Source organism: Felis catus, chromosome B2 (genome assembly GCF_018350175.1).
Source record: "Felis catus isolate Fca126 chromosome B2, F.catus_Fca126_mat1.0, whole genome shotgun sequence".
NCBI classification, from domain to species: Eukaryota; Metazoa; Chordata; class Mammalia; order Carnivora; family Felidae; genus Felis; species Felis catus.
This window is the reverse complement of record NC_058372.1, coordinates 116273665-116294686: the sequence shown is the minus strand read 5'-3', so window position 1 is coordinate 116294686 and position 21022 is coordinate 116273665. Positions and strand designations below refer to the sequence as shown.

Sequence of the window (21022 nt, the reverse complement as noted above, 5' to 3'; positions counted from 1 at the left end):
AAGAATACAAAAATAAGATTTGAAAAAGAAAGAAAAAGAGACTTCAGAAGAGCTTCGAAGTCATCTAAGATGAGGAATGTCCACTACTGATTAGCTATAGTTGACTCAGCTACTGACTCAGCACTGAGTATATTTCAGTGCAGTGTTTCCAGCTGAAGTGTAAGCAAGGAAGAAACACCACCAAGTATTCAGATTCAAACAGAAGACCAATGTTACAAGAAATCTTTCAGTTGGTAATATGATGATGAAATCTTTAAATGAAATGTATTTAGAATATTTGATTAAGTTCAGTTTTTAAGGGATCGCAATTATCATTGCCTACAGCATACCAGCTGTGAAGAATGTTTAGCATAATATTTGACATCAATGCCAAATAAATTTTACCTGTTGTTTTTGTTATTATTGCCGTTGATAATTTGAAGTCAAAGGATTTGTTTTATACATACCTTCATTAAGAAGAGAAACAGTTCATATTATGTTCAAATTTATGTGCTAAAAAATGCCTTGGGACAGTTCAAATTGTTACTTGCAGATAGAAATTCTCTAAGCAGTTCTTCCATGGGATCATAACTGAGTAGGGAGAAGACTTGAATAATTAGCTTGTTTTCCCCTACCCAAACGGAATATTTACCACAATTCAGAATACTAATAAACATTGCTAATGATAATAACAATGATAAACACTTACCTGGTGTCTATGTGCCAGGCAGTATTCTAAATATTTTAGAGCCATTAACTCAACTAATTCTTACAAAAACCCAGTGAGACAGATACCATTCTTAAGTTAATAGACAAATTTTGCAGAAAGACAGCAAGACCAGGTCATATAACTAGCTGCCCATGGAGCCACTAAACTGATCCAAGCTATTTGGTGAAGTTATACCCTCAACCATAATGCTATCCTGCCTGTTTGGGACTGACTTTTGTCTGTTTCTCTGGATTTGAATGCTACTAAGTCTGCATTTCTAATGTTATCATCATTGCATAATTTTAAATAATGTTGTTTGTCTTATTTATAATTTCTGGTAGTGAATATACTTGAGTGTATAGCACCATTTTATTAATTCACATTAAGTGAACTGTTAGTAAGAATTGGATTTAAAGAAGAGAATATTTTAAAATCCAGCTTTATATGTTTTAGTGTATATAGATGATGACTCAGGGATCACATACAAATTCTTAGAAGATGTACAATGATAACATTCAGAATAACAGAATGGCTTATCTTTGCAATAAAAAGTATATATTGAAATTGATTGAGAATATCTATAAGATACTCATTTTTAAAATAATTGGAAATATTACTCCTGCCACTACTTACATACATTTGCAACAATAGTCAATAATAATGTCTTAAAACCTTATCACATATTTATCATGGTACCGAGAGTAAAGGAGTATCATCGGTGTTAAATGAGTGAATTTAATAAGCAAAGGTGATACTCAACCTAGTGAATGTTGGGATAAGGGTCAATTCCAAATTAGTAGCATATAAATCAAGGTAATGTTCAATCTTCATTTTCATTTGTAGTATGCTAATCCCTATTTTCTTACTTCATGATTTGTGGGAAGAATATGAGAATATTGCTTGAGAGAAATCATGGCTAGAAACCTTCATGTATTTCCCCAAGAACTAGCAAATACCTAGTGCTAATCTGTTTCTTTCTAGGAACATCATAGTTTTCAAGGCACATGAAAGTAGATGAAAAGATATTTTTTGTACTAGAAAAATATATAAACTTCTCTGATCCTTGTACCAATTTTGCGCTAGGAAAAGAGAAAGTTGAACTGTATTAACTTGGGAGTGAAGTTTAAGCTTCGAGAACACTGGCAAAAGAAAAATTGAACATTTGACTTTCAAGCTACAGGAGCCCTTGAGTGACTGACGGGCTGACTGGCGGTCACAGACAGGAAGGGGCACAGCAGAATTGAGATCTGCTGATGGATTTTTTATGGAGTATTTGCAAGCAGTTATTTACAGTGCAGTGTTTCACCCTGCAATGTATTCCATTTGTTAGTTTATTTAAAATAAGCATACTTTACTTACTCAGTTAAATATTTTGGATCATATATTTGTTGTCAAGGTGCCCTTCCTTTAAATCTCTGGGAACCTGCAAGAATGAACTCCTACCGCTGCAAAAATGCTAAAACCAGAGAATGAATGTGTAGGGCTTAGTCTTATTTACAGACCTGTGCAGCCTCCTTCCTGGAAGTTGAAATAGCCGTGAGCACAGCGGTCACATTTCTTTCCTGCTACTCCAGGTTGGCACCAACATTGACCACTCTCTTCACAGTCAAATGACTTAGACCCAAAGGAATTGCAATTGCAGGGAACACACCCCCTTCCAGATTGTAGGCCAAAGGTTTCAGGCTGGCATAGAAAAGGAAAGAGAAAAATTAAATTTAAATCAATTAATTCATTATGAAACAAGATGCACAATGCCAAAAGAGGAGGCAGGAAAGAGAAACCAATGGGTTATCAAGGTTCATCACTGATGTTATGACAATGAGGTTGTAACTTCATCTAATGGACCTTTTCTACGATATCCAAAAAGAAGAGTTCAATTACTTTAAAATTTTATCAGAATTAATGGTAGAACTAGGGCATGATCCTTTTGTCTGTTTTATATTCACCAGCCTCTTCCTATGCCTCCCAAGATTTTAACAGTGATGTAGAACTAAGCTATGGGTGTTACTAATATTTTAATTTAAAAATTTACTTGCTTCCTTCCTAATAATCTGAATTGATTACTTTGAAATCTTATGAACTCCTTCTACTTGTTAAACATGTTTTCAATGTTATTGACCAGATGCCTACAGTTAAAATAGATGCTTTTCCTTTAATATTTGATCTAATTTTTGTCATCTCTCCATAAATACTTCTGATCATTATTCTAGGGCTCACATTATAAATTTAACTTACAGGTTTATGCCTATGCTGACAAAATAATTGGTTTACAAACATATAGTTTCTTGGGTTTCATTTTAACAACTGAAATTGATTTGTGAGAACACACATCAAAGCACCAGATTAGATAGATGAAAGGAAACTTTTATTCTCTGATGAGTTATTCCTAGGCATATCTTTTATCTGTTTACAACAAATAACTTTCTATGATCGGTTTTCATTACTGTCTTTGGTTTGAAATACACGTTATATGACCTAGAGGGCCTATTTTAGAAAGTGTGGATAAATTAAAAATTACCTCTACTAGAAAAATGAAAAGCGCATATCCTACTTAAAGCACATCAAGGTTGTATTTTAAAATATGAAGTATGTCACATTATTATGATATATTAATCTGAAAAATTAGTCTCAGTAATTACTTCTTTGTAAAAATAATTCCTATTTTAGAATATTAGACTTAACCGTTACTTTCTGGTAGGAATAAATCTTGCTATTTAATACAAGCCACACAAAGAGAAATGAATAAGGCTTGTTACATATTTTCACCATTGTTAACAGTATGAAAAATAGTTCTAGAAAACAAAATCACACTGAAAATTGGTCTCTTAATATGACTATAGCTAAGAACAGTGTTGGTTTTTAAATATAAAAGGGGTCGATTGAGTTCGATAATCATTTAATCTTTGTATTTACTGCTGACTTTATTTTTATTTCCGGTTCAAATTCAGATTTGACCATATTATTAAAGAAGAAAGTGTGTTGTGTTTATTGTACACCTGAAACTAATATAACACTGTATGTTAACAACACTGCAATCAATATAAAATAAAAAATACAATAAATAAAACAAAGAAGGAGGAAGGGAAGATTAAAACATATGATATTTTTATTCACAAAAAATTAGCTATAAAATTCTAGATACCTGACCTAGAGAAATAAACAGAAATTTGGAAAACGGTTAAAGTATGAGCATGCCCATTACAGTATTATTCATGAGAGTAACTGCAGAGGTACTTAAATGTTTAATGTTAGAAAAAAAAAAGTTGAATAAATCAAATTAGGATACATTCATGCTATGAAATAATATGCAATCATTAAAATCCTGTTTTGAAGCAGTTTTAATGATAGGAATATACTTAAGATATAGCATTATGCAAAATTTCAAAAAGCAGAATACAAAATCATATATACACTATGATCCCAATTATATACCTATAATGACACACATACTGCCCCTCAGACACAAATAGAAACATGTATACATAGAAAAAAGACTAGAACAACTATATTAGTTTTTAAAAGTCTGAATCATAGATGTATTTGAATTTCTTATGCAAAGTATTTTGCATTTATTTCCTAAATTTTCTTGACTTAGAAATATGAATCAGAGACAGTACTTCAAATTCATCTTTATTTCCTAAATTTTTCTTCACTTGGCATATGTATATCTTTAATGGATATATCGATATAGTATTACATGAACTTCCAAGTCATAGTAAGAAAATTCCAAAGTTCATTATGTAAAAAAAAATATGTACAAAAAAATCTCTCTGTCATACATTTCAAATACTTAAATAATGTAGTTTTTTTTTTTAATTTTTTTTTCAACGTTTTTATTTTTATTTTTGGGACAGAGAGAGACAGAGCATGAACGGGGGAGGGGCAGAGAGAGAGGGAGACACAGAATCGGAAACAGGCTCTAGGCTCCAAGCCATCAGCCCAGAGCCCGACGCGGGGCTCGAACTCACGGACCGCAAGATCGTGACCTGGCTGAAGTCGGACGCTTAACCGACTACGCCACCCAGGCGCCCCTAAATAATGTAGTTTTAAAGAATTGAGTAATACCAAAGCAAATAGTAACAAACTTCACTAACAAAATTTTACTAAATTTGATGTACAAAATTTTATTTCAGAGGCTAGGGAAAATCTCTGTGGTAAGCAAATTCAAGAAGGAGATGTTCCCAGTCTGTAATCAAGATTAATGAGGTAAAACAAACATGGGAGACAGTCCTTATCCAGTGTCGCTGGAAAGCTTGGTAATCTGTAAATTATTTTCACTTGGGATGATAACAACAGCACGTAGGTATTGTGCTGCTGTGTGCTAAGCACTGTTTTAAAGCTCTTTACAAATATGAATTCATTGAATCTTCAAGACAATCCTGGGAGATAGCTATTACCACCACCTTTACACTGAGTGGGAAACCAAAGGACAGAAAGGTCAAGCAATTTGCCTAAGGTCACCAGCTACCCAACTGTAGAGTCAGGGTTCCAAGTCAGGCAGCCTGGCTCCAGATTCTGAGCTCTCTCCTCTCACACATACTGTCTCAGGGGAAAAATGGTCTCAGGACAAAACACCACCTTGTACAACAGTGCTGTAGGGTATGTAGGAAAAGGCCATGAATGAGAGCAGAATTTCTGCTAAATTTATATTTTGGAGACATTTTGATCAGTCTCTATCCCTTTCTTTTACTTTAGATATATGTATCTGTTTTTGAAAAACAATTTTTAAGGATTTCTTCATCTAATAACAACAATGGCAACAACAGTAATGATACCTAGCATTCACTAAGAACTCTCCAGATGCGTGCCTTATGTACTGTTCCCATGACAATCCAGAGCCCGCCACGGAGGTGCCCGGGCAGGTCTCCCTGCGAGAGAATCTGCAGCGAGTTGGCTGATTGACATCCTCCGGTTTCCACTCTTGTGGATCCACCGGAGGAACCCACACCAGGTCACGCTTCTCCAGGTCAAAGACTGATTACAATAAAGTCCAACAGTCTTTCTGCCCAATCCAGGATTCCTCAAACGGAAAACTGGTGCTTGGGCACTTCCGTTTGGCCTGACAAGCATTTGGCATTTTGGCAAAATGCACAGAATGAGGCTTTTCTGCTCGATCATTCCTTCCCTTTCCCCTTTCACATCAGTCAGGCCTGCACTACGGCAGGAGGCTCCCTGCATACTATGCTCTCTTCTCCTTCAACTTTCATAGGCATTTCCCCCAGTCAATCTCTTCATATTTGCTTCTTGGAGGATCCAGGCTGTTAGATACCCTATGAAGCGGGTCCTCTGACAGATGAAGAAGGTACATTACAGAAAGACTTAGGAACTGTCATAGCTAGGAAGTGGTGAGGCTGGGATTTGACCCGAGGCAGACCAATACCAGAACTAATTTTCTTTTTTTTTTCACTATAAATTTTTTTAATGTTTATTTATTTTTGAGAAAGAGACAGAGACAGACTGCAAGTGGGGAAGGTGCAGAGAGAGAGGGAGACACAGAATCTGAAGCAGGCTCCAGCCTCTGAGCCATCAGCATAGAGCCCGATGTGGGGCTCAAACTCATGAACCACAAGATGATTATGACTTGAGCCAGCTGGATGCTCAATCCACTGAGCCACCCAGGCACCCCAGAACTAATTTTCTTAAAATGCCAATAAAGAGGGACGCCTGAGTGGCTCAGTTGGTTGAGCGTCCAACTTCGGCTCAGGTCATGATCTCGTGGTTGATGGGCTCGAGCCCCACGTCCGGCTCTGTGCTGACAGCTCGGAGCCTGGAGCCTGCTTCAGATTCTGTGTCTCCCTCTCTCTGCCCTTCCGCCAACCATGCTCTGTCTCTCTCTGTCTCAAAAATAAAATAAATTTTTTTTAAATGCCAATAAAGAGCCTAGAATAATGCATTCTTTCTTTTTTTCTTTTCTACTCTGTTACTTTTTACTTTACTCTCACTTTCTTCTATCCCTTCCCTGCTCCTCCCCACCAAGCTGTGATTCCACACTGGTAAGTCTTATTTCCTGTCACTCTGCAACATGGCCCTGGACCTAATCTTCTCTCTTTCCTCCTCCTCTCTCTTCCCTTCCTCCCTTTTGCTCTTACTGCCAGTATTTTTCTTTTGTCTACTAAGATGGGGGACTAAAATTCTGTAGTAGAAAACATGCTTCCTTACTTAGTGTATGTGGTATACATGCAGTGTGAGAGTGTGTGACTTGTGGTATATACGGGCAAGCTTATGATGTGGCAAAGTAACAAAGCCATCCATCATGACGAAATGTGAACAACACGTCAGATCAATGGGCTGGATTTTCTTGGGAAAGCCACTTTCTTTGCTAGATTTGTTCATTCACAGAAGTGAGTCTGTTCGGAGGTCTGAAATTCCTTCCACCTGTAAGATCACAGCTTTCTACAAATAAACTACATATCCATGGGAAACTGAAACTTTTATGGACCTATGAACTTGAACATACTTTTAAAAATACACAGACAGGGGACACCTGGGCGGCTCAGTTGGTTAAGCGCCCAACTTCAGCTCAGGTCATGATCTCAGGGGTTCGTGAGTTCGAACCCTGCGTCGGGTTCCATGCTGACAGCTCAGAACCTGGAGCACATCTCGGATTCTGTGTCTCCCTCTCTCTCTGCCCCTCCCCTGCTTGTACTCTGTCTCTGGCTCTCAGAAAGTGAATAAACGTAAAAAAATATTTTAAAAAAATTAAAAAAAAATACACGGATAGCTACTTTCAAAAGGCAAAGCTTTAAGCAGGAATGGTCTAGTGTTTACATTTGCAATTGTGCACACTGAGCAACCGTTATTTGGTAAAAATGCCATCGGGAAAGGTCAGCAGCAGCACACGGAACACAGCATGCGGAGGCATGAGCCATGCAGCGCCTCTGGGATTACCGGAGCTGGGGGCCGATAGGCTCCCCGAGGGCACCCGCTGGAGCTGCTGAAACCCCACCTCTGAGGAGGCCCCAGCACCCGGTGCGCTCTCTGTGACTGCTCCTCCTGTCGGTGCACCTGCCTGCTGAGGTTGCAGTGTCTCCCTACGAAGCCAGATTTACATGCACATCTTCCTGTAATATCACACTGTGGTGTCACAGAACCAACGAGACTGCAGTCACATAACACACAGAAGTGCTTCTCTGGATCCCACCACATATCGGGCTTTAAAAGCCAACAGATAAAGAAAACAAAGAAAACAAAGAAACAAAAGAGCATTTGGTATTATTCAAGAGATAGAGGCAGAAGGTATTTCCAAACTTAGTACAGAAAGGCCAGTTTGCCATCTGAGAAATGCTCGTTCGGTTTAAGTCTTTATAACCCAAAATACATTTTTATAAGAAGTAGGTAGTGCAAATCCATCACTCTCGTGGAGGAATCTCAAGGGGTTTGCCATACTGAAGGCAGGGCAAAACGTTCAGGAACGGAGAGCAACATGTTGTGAATTTTGTTTCATTTTACAAAAACGGTGTATATAAAACTATGTTGATTAGCTTCTCTACTGAAAACTTTTCTGAAGTAGAATGCTCCCTGTAACTAACTTGTCAACGATAGAACTAGAACAAAGTGTTTGCTAAAAACAAAGGGTGTGACACATTTCATTCTGCCAACAATATAAAAGCAAAGAGTATTTTACTCACTGCAGATTGAGATTAAATTTATAGCTTCTTTGTTTCAGAAACATCTGAATTACAGTAAATATTACACAAATTTGCTGCCAAGGAAATATAGGTTGAAGGCCAAATGCTAGTGCACAGCAAATTTTGTTCTATCTTGGAAAAACTCTCCAATGATCACAGTGATTGTACATGTAGGATTGTATAATCCCGAACTCCTCTTTCAATATACTCATATGTATGTCGTTGGAAGCTAATGAACATTTTCAAGGAGGAAGTAACTCATGGCCAGTTCCTACTCCTTACCTTACACTCATCACACCGCAGTCCTTGCACATTAGGTTTGCATTCACACTGTCCTGTCCTAGCATGGCAACTCTCGGACAAGGAGCTGTTGACATTACAGCGACAAGCTGCAAAGAGAAAAGACATCTTTGGTTGGGAAAACATTTCCAACAGTCTTAATAGTCTTGTTAAATAATAATATCCCCCAGATGGTAACATTGGCAACTAAGTTTTAGAACACAATGTTTTCATGGTGGCTGGGTGGCTCAGTTGGTTAAGTGTCCGACTCTTGGTTTTGGCTCAGGTCATGATCTTGTGGTTTCATGAGTTCAAGCTCCACGTCAGGCTCTGCGCCACTGATACAGATCCTGCTTGGGTTTCTCTGTATCCATCTCTCTCCGTCCTTCCCCAATTCATGCTGTCTCAGTCTCTCTCAAAATAAATAAGTAAACTTAAAAAAAAAGAATGTTTTCTGATTTGCTAGGTGTTCCATTAGGCATTATATCCTTTGATCCTTACAACTTTACAAGCTGTGGAGATGATTCACGTAAAGCTATATCACAGTGCCTGGCACATCAGATGCTATTAAAACATTAATGTAGTCATTGTTATTTTGATTTTGAGAGTGAATATTATATATTGTACCTTTAAGATTAGAAAAGTATGTAAGACAGAAGAGTTAAGTAGACATTTTTTCCAACAAGGATATCAAAACGGCCAACAGGCATGTGAAAAGATGTTAAACATCACTAATCCTCAAAGAAATGCAAATCAAAACCACAATGAGATATTACCTTATACCTGTTAGAATGGCTATTATCAAGAAGACAAAAAACAACATATGCTGAAGAATGTCTTGAAGAATTACTCTTATACACTGTTAGTGGGAATGTAAATTGATCCAACCACTTTGGAAAACAAGGTGGAGGTCCCTCAAACAATTTGCAAATAGAACTAGCATATAACCCAGCAATTCTACTACTGAGTATATACTTAAAGGAAATGAAAACAGTATTTTGAAGAGATATGTACACTCTTATGTTCACTGCAGCATTTTTCTCAGTAGCCAAGATATGGAAAAATCTCAATGTTCGTCAAAGATGAATGGATAAAAAAGATATGGTATATATACACAATGGAATATTATTCAGCCATGAGAAAGGAGAATATACTACCATTTGCAGCAATACAGATGGACCTTGACCACATTACGCTAAATGGAAGATGTCATATAAAGAAAGCTAACTACTGCATGCTATCATCTAGATGCAGAATCTAAAAAAAATTAAACTCATAATAAAACAGACAGTAAAATGGTAGTTACTAGGGGATGGAGGGTTGGGGGGTAAAATTGTTTTTGTTTAGGGTACACACTTGCAAGTAGTAAATGGTGAATGGTAAATGAGCTACAGTGCTCTATTACACAGTATAAAAATGTAGACAATATTGTACTATATTGTGCAAGGGAATAAATATCTCTACAACGATCATCGTATTGCAATATATAAGTATATCAAAGTAAGATGCTGTGCACCTTATATTTACACAATGTCATATGTCAAATATTTTCAATTAAGAAGTATATAAAATGAAGATGCTGTTTCAAGTGTATTAGGAATATAGCATTATAATTTTTAAAAATCACTTTGTTTTACAATTTGTATACTGTTTCCAATATATTTGGTTTAAGTAATCTTTTATCATTTCTACATGATGAAGCTGTTTGATGCTATCCTGAAACATAATAAATCAGTCTAACAATTAAAGGGACTTTCACAAATAGAACGTAATTAATGACACACCCTACAGGTGTACTTTAATGGTACATATAATTGCATTGACACCAGAATAAATATGTGAGGAGGAGATGACAGAAAAATTTAGAACATTCATAGATGGTTTTGGTAAATTTTATCCAATACCTCATGTCTTTGGATACTTTGTTTGAGCACAACTTATAACTACATTGTAAACAGCTCCTCCATCAGCCTATGCTATTTTCCTGTTCCCCTGGCTCAAGGTTCTACTTAGTTCTACTGCTTTCCCAAAAACTGGCTGATTTTTCTTCCAGGGATTTGACCTTTTGTGTCTGCTAAGTGGATACATGTTTGGTGGCCATTGAAGAATTGACCTTAGCTGCAGTCTCCGATTCCTCAGACAATAGCTTAAGCATACTCCATAGCAGGGGTGTGAGAAAAGACTAAGAGAAATACTTTTTGTAAATGTCTACTTCACTTGCCACTAGAATTGTTGTATATGCTTTCAATTTCTTTTTAAAATTAATTTTTATTAATGTTTTTTTAATTGAGTATAGTTGACATATAATGTTACATTAGTTTCAGGTGAACAATGTAGTGATTCAATTATACATTATATTATGTTCATCACAAGTGCAGCTACCATCTGTCCTCCCTATTACAATATACTTTCACTTTCTTTATGTGAGTCTCATATATATTATCCTTCAATTTTTTAAATCCCAAATAATTTAGAATTTATAAGTCCTTTTTTCCCAGGATGAGGAATATAGGATTAAATTTACCATAACTTAACGTAATCTTAAAAATAACGAAAGCAGTGACAGGATACAAAATCAACATACAAAAATCTTCTGTACACCAATAATGAAGCCTCAGGAAGAGAAATCAAGGAATCGATCCTATTTACAATTGCACCAAAAACCATAGGATACCTAGGAATAAACCTAACCAAAGAGGCAAAAGATCTGTATTCAGAAAACTGCAGGACACTTATGAAAGAAATTGAAGAAGACACAAAGAAATGGAAAAATGTTCCATGCTCATGGATGGAAGAGCAAATATTGTTAAGATGTCTCTACTACCCAAAGCAATCTACACATTTAATGCAATCCCTATCAAAATACCAACAGCATTTTGCAGAGAGCTAGAGCAAACAATTCTAAAATTCGTATGGAACCACAAAAGACTATGAATAACCAAAGCAATCTTGAAAAAGAAGAGCAAATCTGGAGGCATCATGATTCCAGACTTCAAGCTATATTACAAAGTTGTAGTCATCAAGACAGTATGGAATGGGCACAAAACAGACACATAGGTCAATGGAACAGAATAGAAAATTCACAAATGGACCCACAACTATATGGTTAACTAATCTTTGACAAAGCAGAAAAGAATATCCAAGGAACAAAGTCTCTTCAACAAAGGGTGTTGGGAAAACTGGACAGCAACACGCAGAAGAATGGAATTGGACCATTTTCTTACACCACACACAGAAATAAATTTAAAATGGATGAAAGATATAAATGTGAGACCTAAAACCATCAAAATCCTAGAGAAGAATATAGGTAGCAACCTCTTTGGCATCAGCCACAGCAACTCCTTCTTAGACACATCTCTAGAAGCAAGGGAAACTAAAGAAAACTCAAACTGTTAGGATTTCATCAAGAAAAAAAACCTTCTGCAGCGTGAAGGAAACATTCAACAAAACTAAAAGGAAATATTTGAAATCGGAGAAGATATTTGCAAATGACATATCTGAGAAAAGGTTACTATCTAAAATCTATAAAGAACTTACAAACTCAACACCCAAAAAACAAATAAGCCAGTGAAGAGATGGGGAGAATGAATAGACAGTTTTCCAAAGAAGACATACAGATGGGTAACAGACACACGAAAAGATGTTCAACATCACTCATCCTCAGGGAAATACAAGTCAAAACCATGATAAGATTCCACCTCACACCTATCAGAATGGCTAAAATTAACAACATAGGAAAAAACTTGGTGAAGGTGTGAAGAAGGAACTCTCTTAAACCAATGTTGGTGGGAATGCAAACTGATGTAGCCACTTTGGAAAACGGTATGAAGGTTTCTCAAAAAGTTAAAAATAGGGGTGCCTGGTGGTTCAGTCAGTTGAGTATCCAACTCTTGATTTTGGCTCAGGTCATGGTATTATGGTGGTGAGATGGAGCCCCATATTGGGCTCTGTGCTGAGCGTGGGGTCTGCTTAGGATTCTCTCTCCCCCTCTTCCTCTGCCCCTCCCCTTCACCTCTCTCTCTCTCAAAAAAAGTTGAAAATAGAACTTCCCTATTATCTAGCAATTGCACTACTAGGTATTTATCCAGAATATACAAAAATAATGATTCAAAGGGACACATGCACCCCAATGTCCATAGCGGCATCATCAACAATAGCCAAAGTATGGAAAGAGACAAAATGTCTATCAACTGATGAAGGGATAAAGAAGATGTGGTATGTATATACAGTGGAATATTACTCAGACATAAAAAGAACGAAATCTTGTTGTTGGCAATGACATGTATTATGCTAAGCAAAGCAAGTCAGTAAGAGGAAGACACATATATGATTTCACTCATAAGTGGAAGTTAAGAAACAAAACAGATGAACATAGCAGGGAAAGGAGAGGGGAAAACCATAAAAATAGACTCTTAACTATAGAGACCAAACTGAGGGTTGATGGAGGGAGGTGAACAGAGGGATGGGTTAAATGGGAGACGGGTGTCAAGGAGGACACTTGTGATGAGCACCGGGAGTTTTATGTAGGTAATGAATTCTACTCCCAAAACTAATATTACACTATATATTCACTAACTGGAATTAAAATAAAAACTTGAAAAAAGAACCCACAAAGGCAATATAAAGTTTTAAGTGGCATTTTAAAATGAAATGTAGGACACAAACAATAACATAAATTTCAAAAGCAAAATACATTTCTTTGTAGTGGTGTACTTTTCATGAGCAAACCTAGAGGCAACTAAAATAATGGTTTATCATGAATTTTCTTTTCTTGAGGTTTACTACCTATGCACAGATAAACTAATATACGTAAGAAAATTATCAAAATAAGTATATTTCTTATATTTTTATATGTTAAAGATCATTAAAAACTCTAATCTTTTCTATATGTGCTTCATAGCAAGTGGTATAAAAACGTAATGGTTCAAAATGTTTCTATACCATATTCTCCTATGTGTTCTTATGCCACAGATCCCCAATTTATCACAATAAAATGAGTGGAACAATGTCTCCTCAACTTTATGGAGGGGCTTAATGGAAGACGGAAAAGGAGGTCACTAAACAATGAACACAGCTCTAAAATGAGTGACCCACAGATACAACTACTATGAACACTGCTACCAAAGGCACTCCTCTCTGTGAGCATCCCAGGCCCAAGAGGCACACTGAACACTCCCTCTGGGATGGATCCTTGAAACCTCACAGAAAATCATGACCCTTTATGTAAATGAGGAAACTGAATCCCAGTGAGGTCAACTGTCTCGTCCAGGGTCACATGGCCAGAAAGTGTTGATCTTAGATGATGTCTTTGAATGGGAGAACTTCTTAAGGCCCTTATGATGTTATACAGGTAAAGTGTGCTTCTGTGCCTGTTGGAAATCTTGCCTTTAAAAAAAATACTGGGGCACCTGGATGGCTCAGTCAGTTGAGCGTCTGACTTTAGCTCAGGTCTTGATACCATGGTTCGTGAGTTCGAGCCCCGTGTTGAGCTCTGTGCTGACAGCTCAGAGCCTAGAGCCTGGAGCCTGCTTCGGATTCTGTGTCTCCCTCTCTCTCTGCCCCTCCCCTGCTTGTGTTTTCTCTCTAAAACAAATAAATAAACTTAAAAAAAACTTTTAAAAATACCAATTTACAGGCGATATCAACAGATGCTTATTGTCCTAGAGAGTGATTTGTTTTTTGTTTAACCAACTGTGATTTGCAAATGACAAAAATCTGGCACGCATCTTCCAGCCCTATGAGGTTGGTTATTGAAGTGGGGTGTCCCACCAGGTCTTTGGTGTTTACAGCAGAGACAGTGAAAAGACTACATTTCTAGCGGTCTCTATAATTTTGCAGGTCGTAGGTCCCAACTGAGTGACTGGAAGGGCCCCTTCTTACATAATGAACTTGACAGAGTGAAGTGTTGGCATCATAACTGGCTCTACCTAAAGATGATGGCGGCAGGTGAAGTCAAGGATGGCACATAAAATACTTGGGTGCTGACACGGATTCACATTCCACTGGACTCTGCACCACAAGGTTTCCCTTGCATATTGCACTACCGCGAATACAAAGCATTATTTGATTTTATGCAATACTGAATAATGAGGCCAGGGAAGGGGAAGAAACAGGAGATGTGCACTAATGAACACAGACGAAGGCCTACAAGAGCTAATTTTGTGAAAGGAAACACAGAAATATCATTCTGTGAATAGGCCCACGGTGAAGGTCAATCATTCAAGAATTATAAATGCCAGTGTGTGGAAATACGGGCACCTATTATGAAATGCAAGAATGTAGAGTTCACATATGAAAGCATAACAGATTAACACCTCCAGACAGGTACTAAAGAAATAATATGGACAAAAATTCATTTGAAGAAAATGACTACAATTGAAACAAATAATAAGGATAAGTGGGACTTACCTAGTTTTTCTAAATTCTTCTCTCCTACCATGGACACAAGTTGATTTTAAAATCTTCCTTCCACATGTAAATAAAGATATGTGCATCCTTTGAAAAACAACACTCTGACAATGCAGCTATTTTCAAAGGATTTACTCTATTAGTACAAAGAAATATTTTAGAATATGCAGACTCTGTATAGGCTGTGCATCTATCACACATGTATTGCACATAATTTCCTACCCTCCAATCCCCACTCAAGAACTCATCAGCTGCTTTGAGGTGCAATGCATCAATTCTGTCAGAGGCGTCAATAGTTCAGGACTTACGCTGACAGTTCTTTGCATCAACTGCGTCTCCAAAATATCCATCAGCACAGAGCTCACAGTACCGGCCTGTTGTACCTGGCTTACATATCAGACAGGAGCCAGACAAGCTGTCACAGCTGCCAGGGATGGAGAAGTCAAGGTTGTCATTGCATTGGCATGGCTGACATGATCCTCCAGGTACAGAAGGTTGTCCAAAATAGCCTTCTGCACACCTAAGGGGTAAAATTTCATCAGTGAGTATTTGGGAGGAACTCATAAAGCCCATCGGAAGCAATGTTTATATACTTTTCGTACTACCCTCTCCCAGGATGATATGTTTTCCTTTTAAGTGTTCCTTTTCTCAAATGCAAGGTGATTAAAAAATGTTTTTCTATAACTGCAGTGTAGATACAAGATGAAATCCTGCCAGCCCCACTAGTAATTAGATTTCAGCCAGGAAAAAAAAAATCTTGTCACTGGCACTGAAGACGAGACCAAAGCATAATAAGAAATCTGCTGCTGGCACTCTAGAGGAATCCAGGTCCGTGTTGGAAAGCCTTTGTAGTGCAACACATCATATGTATCTACTCCAATTGGTTGTTTTCTGTACAAATATGTAAGGTTCACACTTTTTGTTGTTGTAGCAAAAGCTTGTTATGAGGAAACAGGCTTACAAGGAAATTCAGCAGTGAGAATTCAGAATTTATTAAATAGAAAATTGTGACTCAAAAGATTCTCATTATCATTCAGGTGGGGGCTGTGGGTATCACTGCATTACTAATGGGTTTGTATATATTTGCATATGCATACAAAGGCAGATTTTCACGGAAGAACCTTTAGCGAGAAGCAGGTATGCAGGCATCCTATGTACGTGCCGTAAGGTGATGCTTAATTGTGCCCACAACTCATATTAGCAACCTGTAGGTCTCTTGTCTTAAGGACTAGATGCTACTCTACAATATATTGGAAAAACAAGTTTGTTTATTTATGAGGCATAGCAGAGGAGATTTTTTAAATTATATTATCAAAATTCCCTTCATCCATATGTTGTTTCAAAATGCTACTCAATGTCACAGATGCACAGATACACGCTTTTAGGAGGCATCGATTTCTATTCTGCTCTGCCTTCTCTTTCAGTTACATTTGCTCATGCTTCATATTAAGCCACACTTGTGAAAGGAGAAACAAAACAGTGCATCTATAGGCTTACAGTCAGGCTAGCTCTGTCATCTGTCTTGTACAGCAAGGATCAAAATTGAAGGGGAACAAAAACAATGTGGGGGAATATAATTTCAATAGTCCACTACTTTTATGCTCATCTACTCACGGACATAGAAGTCACTGTGTAGAGAAATGCTCTCTACCATTCAAAATAGAAATGATTTAAATCCATTACATCATATGAAGATATTTTAATAACATCGCAATTATGGGGCAAAGTCATTAATCACTTTACATTTTCTAGAATATGTGTAGGTGCCATAATAATCTTGCTTTATAGAGAATTAACCTTCTATCATAATTTTTTAAATGAAATTGCTAGGTTTAATTATATCCACAAAATATTGTATAAATTGTGAAAGTCATGGTGTTAACATTGCTTGGAAGAATTCTGTCACCCACAAATGTAATTGCTTATTAATTATCTATTGTAAAATCTGAACTACGTTTTAGTACATAAAATTTCCCCACAATCCCTTCAGAAGTGGTTTTCCATAGAGCTAATAAGAAGGTACTTTTGAATTTTAACCCAATTCTCCTTGCCTTACTTGATATTCAGAGTTTATGATCACATCCACATATACTCACATCTCATTTTGTTTACCATTAAAAAGTGACTTTGCTCCACTAGAATAACAATATACAATGATCATTATCACAGCCAACGAAAACCCATTATTTTCAGCTCACTTTCCTCAAAATGACTTACTGCCCTCAGGAGAGATGGCATTATATAACAAGATCTAGGAATTTTTCTTAACATAGATACCAATTAATAAGTCCAAAATTTTCCCACAATGAAGAGAACCTTTAGTTCATGAGAAAATAATTGCAATTAAGTAGAATAACTGAAGAAGCAGCCTTTATTTTTTTGTTGTAGGACATTAAAGAAAGCTTATTGAATATACATGACACATAATTCATATGCCAGGTTCTATTACCAGTGTATGTATGTGTGTGTTTCCATACATAGAATAGTAGTAGCTCTAGAGACATAAAAATGTTTCAGTAGAGATTAAAAAGTAATTCTAGGGTCAGCGAATATTATACTGCTAATTATATAACTTTTGTTAATAATAATAATGTTTTATAGTCCGATCAAGTTGGATTCACTTAATTAAAATTAGTGTGAATGACAGCCCTTTAGACCTTGCCAGTCTCTCGGATTTTCACTCTACACAAACGAACTGTAATTTGAAATCTCAGATTGTCTCATTTTCATACGCAAGGCAAAATGAGGATATTTTTTTAGCACAGTTTATTGGATTCCTTGCTACAGTTAGATATCCTGACAATACAAAGTCACTGTTCCTTTCCACATCTGCTAACTTTTTTCATATCCAATTGCAATATTTTACAAAAAGACTCTCTAACGTAATGAGATTCTAGATACCACAGGCAATTATGTAAAATGGTTCTCTCCACTGATGACTTAGGAACAGTATTAGAGCAAGAGATGGGAGAGGGAGAGAGAGGACAGCAAGAGTGAAATGACAATGAGAAGCCAGAGCAACACTGGCAAGAGTTCTCTTGCTCTGCTCCATCATTTTTACAGTAACTTTTCCCTAAAATATGCGGCCTCTGTTCCCATTATCTATATACTGAAAACAGTGCTTCAATTTCTCTGAGCAAAATAGAAAGGCTCTTGCTCTTTTCCCCTCCTGCCCCCCCTCAAACACCTACTGAGCACTTCATCATGAACATAAACACGGCACAGCCTTTACACTGCAGTCTGTAGAGAAGAAAGATGAGCTTAAAAATGTGGCAGAGAGCTACTAAAGAGAAGCCAATGTTCTTGTGAAAACACAGAAAAGGGCAACCAACTCAGATTAGGATTCATCAAGGACACTTTTGGGGTGATAGAGTTGAATTATTTTTTTTAATGTTTATTTATTTTAAGAGAGAGAGAGCAAGGAAAGGGGAGAGAGAGAGAGAGAGAGAGAGAGAGAGAGAGAGAGAGAGAGAGAATTGAATCCCAAGCAGGCTCTGCACAATACAGGGCTCATTCTCAGGAATCTGAGCTGAAATCAAGAGTCAGTCGCTTAAGGGGCACCTGGGTGGCTCAGTCGGTTAAGCATCAGACTTTGGCTTGGGGCACAATCTCATGGTTCGTGAGTTTGAGCCCCACGTCAGACTCTGTGCTGACAGCTCAGAGCCTGGAACCTGCTTGAGATTCTGTGTCTCCCTCTCTCTGCCCCTCCCCTACTCACACTCTTTCTCTTTCAGGAAAAAAGAAAAAAGAAAAAAAAAAAGAGTCAGCCGCTTAATCGACTGAGCCACCCAGGTGCCCCTAGAGTTGAATTTTAAAAGTTGAGCAGGGTTAGTCTCAGGTGGAGGAGTGAAAGGACTGCAGTCTTGTGGTCAGAGGGAACAGTGTTGGCAAAGGCACAGAGGGAGAGTGGCTGGGGTATAAACGGCAGGGCTTGTGCAGTAACACTGGATTCTTAATACCTCCCAGGTGATTGAATCAGCTAAGGACTGAATGAGTTTGCCAACATACATGGCTCCTTACTAAAAATTAGAAAAAAAAAGGGTTCTTTCTGTCATGTGCAGAAAAGTGAAGAGAGAGTAGACATACTGAGCACCCTGGACTCTAGCTCCCAATCTCCCCCTTGGCTGAGGACTTTCGTGCAGTGTACAAATTGCCCAACCACATAGGAGCAGACTTTGGAACCTTCCTTGGAGTCATAATTTTCCTAATGGTGTTTCCATGTTAACTATGACTGTCTTGCTTTTTTAAATTTCTGTACCTCCACACGCTCCATCTGAACCTCAAGGGTTCAAGGAGATTCAGGCATGAGTAGAAATTCTCATCAGCATAGTGGTAATAGGGCAGTTAGACTCAATTCAGAGTCAGGAATTTATGAAGCAGAGAATATCTAAATAAGATCTGGGAATTGAAATTTTAAAAGCAAAAATAAACTTTTCTGACCTAGAATATGAATCATGTGGATAAAACTGTAGGTGTATTTTCCAAATTTTAAGATATTAGGTTGTAATATCCTTTGTATTCTCAGTGGCCATTGTGAAATTAGTCTTGACATTGACCTCTCTCCCCTCACTTGCGGAGGAGTTGTTAAAATCTGGGCAGCTAGGGAGGGGACAGGGTTAAAAGGGTCCACATAGCTCATTAACTTTCATGTGGTTCTATGTATCCCACTGGGCCAACTTGCCAGTCTTTTTAAGTGTCTTTCCATTAAGTAGGATATGTTGCTGAGGCTACAAACTTATTCTGAAAGTAGCTTGGTGCCCAGGAGAGAAGGTGTCATCAGCATTTAGCTCACTTTTTCTCCATGTTCTTTTAAATTCCTCTTGATGCTCCAACATTCATCCCTTTTTGCCCTTATAGATACTTTCTCTTATTTTTTCTATTTTTTTCCTCCCCATGACCAGATGATAGATATCCAGAATCTTAGCAAGGTGCCATGGTGAATACCTCATTCCCTTAACCTCCCTTTTGTTTTTCTTTTGTTTAAAACATTCTCTAGAGGAAAGAACTAATACTTGAAAGTACAGGTGCTGTGACTCCAAGCAAGTTTCTGAAAAGTGTAACCAGTGTTCTACATGTTATAGAATATCAGTCGATATTTTAAGTGAATAAAAACTTGCAAAGGCAGAATCAGACCTATAAATACGGAGGACACACTGATGGTTTCCACCGGGGAGGTGGGTGGGGAGACAGATAAAATAGTGAAGGGGAGTGAGAGATACAGACTTGCGGTTACGGAATAAGTCATGAGGACGAAATGTACAGCGTAGGGAATATAGCCAATGGTACCGCCATAGTGTTGTATGGTGACAGATGGTAGGCACACTGGCGGCGAGCATAGCATAATGTATAGAGTTGTTGAATCACTGTGTTGTACACCTGAAACTAATGTAACATTGTGTGTCAACTCAAAAAAAGAGACTAGTCAGTATTTTGTCATATCTTGTTTTGCCGTCCTCTTGTTCATGATTGTTTTCATTCCCTCAATTCTAGCAGCAAGGCCATTGTGCTACATGACTGAGTGAAGGGGTCTGACAAGGACCAAAGCAGAAACACAGGAATCTTCTGGACTTTGGGCTCTAAAAATCACCATTTCTATGAATGTGGCCCTTCCTGCTGTAGTTCATCCCCCAACAGAAAATGGCATGAAGTGGGAAAGGCAGATGGAGGAGAAAGGATGAGAATAGAGTTGGTGGGTCCTAGGGTGGAGTGAAAGCAGCAGAGTGAGTCCTGTACCCACACAAGTGGTACAGTGGTGCCCAGTGATTAGGTCTGAAGGGAAAGGTGGTCAGGAGGACAGGAAAAAGGAAGAAGTCAGAAGAAATATGCTTTGGTGAACTACTCAGGACTGATTGGCTCACCATCTGTCCTTTGCCCCAAACACACACACACACACACACACACACTCATAGCCAACACACACAGAGACACACATAACTCATAACCAAACACATGCACACACACACACACACACACACACACACACACACACACACACACATACAAACTCATAGCCAAACAG

At 37.8% G+C, this 21022-nt stretch overlaps 1 protein-coding gene across 8 annotated transcripts in view; it reads right to left on the bottom strand.

The window, feature by feature from the left end:
• Positions 1-21022, bottom strand: part of LAMA2 (laminin subunit alpha 2) — a 623859-nt gene that overhangs the window by 225625 nt on the left and 377212 nt on the right. For 5 of the 8 annotated variants that reach the window (XM_045058020.1, XM_045058023.1, XM_045058022.1 and 2 more), the window contains 4 exons: positions 15312-15523; positions 8599-8705; positions 7577-7840; positions 2191-2371 (listed from right to left, as the gene is read on the bottom strand). In XM_045058020.1, coding sequence (XP_044913955.1) covers positions 2191-2371; positions 7577-7840; positions 8599-8705; positions 15312-15523 — 764 coding nt within the window. The remainder of the gene's footprint in view (positions 1-2190; positions 2372-7576; positions 7841-8598; positions 8706-15311; positions 15524-21022) is intronic. The other 3 variants (XM_045058027.1, XM_045058026.1, XM_011282613.4) reach the window with 1 other exon arrangement.